General features: G+C 35.5%; 1 protein-coding gene across 1 annotated transcript; it reads right to left on the bottom strand.

The window, feature by feature from the left end:
* Positions 1-712: 712 nt before the first annotated feature.
* Positions 713-1,661, bottom strand: LOC132108519 (olfactory receptor 52A5-like). Its single transcript, XM_059515215.1, has one exon. It carries the CDS (start codon positions 1,659-1,661, stop codon positions 744-746), a length of 918 nt encoding a protein of 305 aa, XP_059371198.1. The 3' UTR covers positions 713-743.
* Between the last annotated feature and the right edge of the window lie 2,487 nt (positions 1,662-4,148).

Here is a 4,148-nt window from a genome sequence, read left to right as displayed (position 1 = left end):
GTATGAATTTTGAGGTTAAGCTTTCAGTCGATATATAATTTATAATGATTTCTAAAACGAGACAGGGAAAAAGGCAAAGACATGTGACAAAGGTCAGAAATCCAGTTATGATATAGATTTTGCACTCTTGTCATGAATTAATCTATTACTCTTCCTACATAGTTTGTGATAGTTTAACAATTAACAATTTGTCGTGATTAGTATTTATTTGTAATATAGTGAAGTAAATCATCCCCCTGATGTGTCTGGTAACAGTTAAGAGGTTAATGCAGTGTATGATCTCATAAATAATTCTAACCACATCAAATGCATTATAATTCTAATATATTCCATGTTACACCTTACAGAAATACAGAAAGTTATACAGAAAGTATAATGCAGCACACTTCCAACACATTTTTATATTATAATACATTTTAACTTGGGTTAGTATTATTTATGCATTATGAATACCTTTGTAATGTATTATACATTTTAAGGCTTTAAGTAAAGTGTTACCAGATTTTGTCACAAATATGTTTATTTACTGAGAAGGTCAACTGAATAATATTTAATAATATAGTATAGATAATATAAACACCATATAAATATTTCTACATAAAAATCAGAGAGGTTATAAACTACATAAAAATATACTAACATATTAACTGCATTACATTGCTTTTTTAAAGTGATTGCTTGAATGAACAATTTAATTTTTTTTAAACTGTTTTGTCTGTGTAACACTATTACAACAAAGCAGGCTATTTGAAGGCTTTTATAAGATGTCTAGCTTTTTTGCGGATACCAGGAAAGTTTAGACCATAAACAATAGGGTTTACAAAGGGTGGTATAACAATAAATTCCAGTGAAAGGATAACAGCCAGCTCTATAGGAATTTCCCCATTCACAAACCGACTCAAAGTAAGCTCACAAAATATAGCAACTGAGAAATTTAAAAGGATTGCTATGTGTGGAATACAAGTTTGATACGCTTTGCTCCTAAAGTCTTGTGAGCTTCTTTGACAAATTATAAGTATTTTGACATAGGAATATAATATAAAAATCAAAGGAAAAAAAACTGTTGTAATTGTTACAATCAGGCCATAAATATTAATAATATTCTGGTTCACACAAGATAGTTTGACAATTTCATAGTTGTGGCAGTATAGTTTAAACAATTTGTTACCACACATTTTCAGCCTGGCAGTCAAAAGACCAGCACAACCAACACAAATCATTGGATAAAGCCATGCTATAACTATTAAAAGAGTTAGAAAGCGTTTGGTAATTATGTTGTTGTAATGCAAAGGTTTACTAATTGCAACAAGCCTATCAAAAGCCATTAGCATTAAGATTATAAGCTCAGAAGCTGCATATGAGTAAATGACAACACTCTGTACAAGGCAAGCTTCAAAGGAGATTATATGTGTATCATACAACAGGTCTGTCAGTAACCTTGGGAAAAAGCCAGCAGTACCATATACAGAGTTGATGGATAAACATGAAATCAAAATGTACATGGGTTGGTGCAATGTCCTTTCTAGAAATACAGCAAGAATAATAAGGACATTAAAGTATATGACAACACAGTAAAAAAGAAACCCCAAACTGAAAAAAACATATTTTACGCACCCAAGATTTTCAAACAACATGAAGAAAAAATATGTTCCATTTTCCATTTTCCTTACACAATGGATATTTCCATTGACCTGAGGAAGAGAGAAAACAATATAATTCATATAATTTTGACACCAGAATATAAACCACGTTCATCACCTTGGAATATTGGTAGCCCTATGTTTGTAGGTGTCCTTTAATGTAAAGTCTTCAGTTAGATTAGCTATTTAGTAATTAAATGACTGGCTAGCACAGTAATAATACAACAGTTTCTAAAACACAGTTTATAAACATTTCGAACATTATAATAATACCTTCTAATATATACTCTGACATAACCATCCTGGCATCTTCATATAAAATGCAGGTAATGAGTTCTGTTTGTGTTCTGTCACCAGTACATGTTGAGTTTTATAGTATCTAATATGTCTCAGTAGACCTGCAATTACATGTATGTATACACAACAGCATAAAAAAAGTCTCAGTTACAAATGCAACCCTTGTTTCCTGAAGAATGGAACAAAGAAATAATGTCAGTGAGTGACAAATTGGGACCTTGCTTCAAAAGACCAATCTACTTCAGGTATAAACTAAACAAGCCAATGCACATTGGCATGGAGTTATTGCATTTAGCTTCAGCTGATCACAGTGTGAGCATTTAAAAAAAGGGAGCAGGTACAAAGAATACCAGGTTATCGCTAAAGAGACGAACCGGTGATCTGGCTGTTCAGAAGTGTTATAGCAGCCATAACGACAGGGTATGACATCTCCGTTCTCTCCTTCAGGGAACAAGGGTTACATATGTAACCAAGATATTCCCCTTTCAACTGGTTACTCTCGACGTCACATCGGTGACAGACAAATTGCACAGTTAAAAAATCACTGTAAAAACCTGCCAAATTTTGACAGCAACATGCTGCTTTCCATTCTGGGTAATATTCATCATAATTTTCGAGAAAGTAGCCTGCTACATATTGTAAATTAACAGCGTTCAAAGTCAACACTCAGAGGCTGTTTCAAATAACATCATACACCCTCATTCACTATTCCCTACATGTTTTGACTAATATATTCCATGAAATGAAAAGCCACAGCTTTAGATGAAATCAACTGAAGATTTAAACAGATCAGAGATTGAAAGATCTTATTGAGATTTACAGCACATTACCATTGTGGACTCATACATCAGAATGCTGTTCATAGACTAATTCAGAAGACTTCAGGAGAGCGCACCCCCAGCATGCTCCTCTAACCATCAACGGTGTGACTGTGGAAACAGCACCATGTTCCTGGGTGTGCAGATCACAGAGGACCTCTCCTGGACTAAAAACACAGCAACACTTGCCAAGAAATCACAGCAGCCTCTCTACTTCCTCCACAAACTGGGAAGAGCCAGAGCCCCGCCCCCATTATGTGCACCTTCTACAGAGGCACCATCGATAGCATCCTGATGAGCACCTGCAAAGCGTCCTGCCGGAAGATTCTACAACGCATGGTGAGAGCAGCTGAGAAGATCGTTGGTGTCTCTCTCCCCTCCCTCCAGGACGTTTATGGAACCTGTCTCATCCGCAAAACCCTCACCTGTCAAACAGCTTCTTCCCCTCCTAGAAATTTTTCATGTTCTGGTAATGTTTTCAGTGGCAATTTTTAATTTTAGTTCCCAGAATGTTCTGCTAAAAGGTAGGCTAATATTCTCTAAAAACATTCTAAAAATGTCTATTGAGACCATTGTTAGAACATTATCCTCTAACATTCTAATAAAGCTTCCAATCACACTAGATGTGGACTTACATTGCTCAGAAGTCAAATGTTGGTTGAAAGTGAAAACCCAACCTTTGTTTGATGTCAAACTCCAGCATAAATAACTCCAAAAAGTATTACCAACTTCACTTATTATAAACAAGAGTTCTTATTGAGATTAACAGAGGTGTTGATGGTTTATTGAAAATAAGTTTAGTTTGATGTCACCATTATGGTGATCAGTACTTATACAGTATGACTCTTTTCAATGTTACATTTTATTTAACTACTGTAACTGTAATTGTTGTGACAAAAACAGTGAGAGAAAACATCATCAGGTGATGTTGGTGACTTGCTGATGTTAAAATGTCATGATGTAGTGAACTGGTTTATCTGGAATCTAAACTATGATATCATTTTAACGTTAATGACTTTAGCATATGTGTTGTAATGCATAATTTCCTGCGGATGTATATTTGTCTGTTCTCTTTAATTACATTATTTCTTGAGGTCTCTGTATGTCTAGGAATTCTGTGTTGTATGAATCTCAACAATGGTGGCACGCTTCATGCCGCAATGCATTCTTAGGGCCATGGATGAGTTTTGTATGATGTACCTAGAATAGAGCTTAAGATCTTTGCCCGAACCCGATGGGACCCGACGGGTTCGGGCTTAATTTATATAATCTTTTGCGGGCTCGGGTCGGGTCGGGTTCGGGCTTGCGCTCCGGTTTGTGAGGTAAATGAGCGGTCATGTGATGTGTTTCGATTAGCGCGAGAAAGATGCGAAAATGGATGCTGAGTAGGTGT

The sequence above is a fragment of the Carassius carassius genome, chromosome 28, assembly GCF_963082965.1.
Source record: "Carassius carassius chromosome 28, fCarCar2.1, whole genome shotgun sequence".
Taxonomy (NCBI): Eukaryota; Metazoa; Chordata; class Actinopteri; order Cypriniformes; family Cyprinidae; genus Carassius; species Carassius carassius.
The sequence above is the reverse complement of the archived record's forward strand: the minus strand, read 5'-3'. Positions and strand labels throughout refer to the sequence as shown.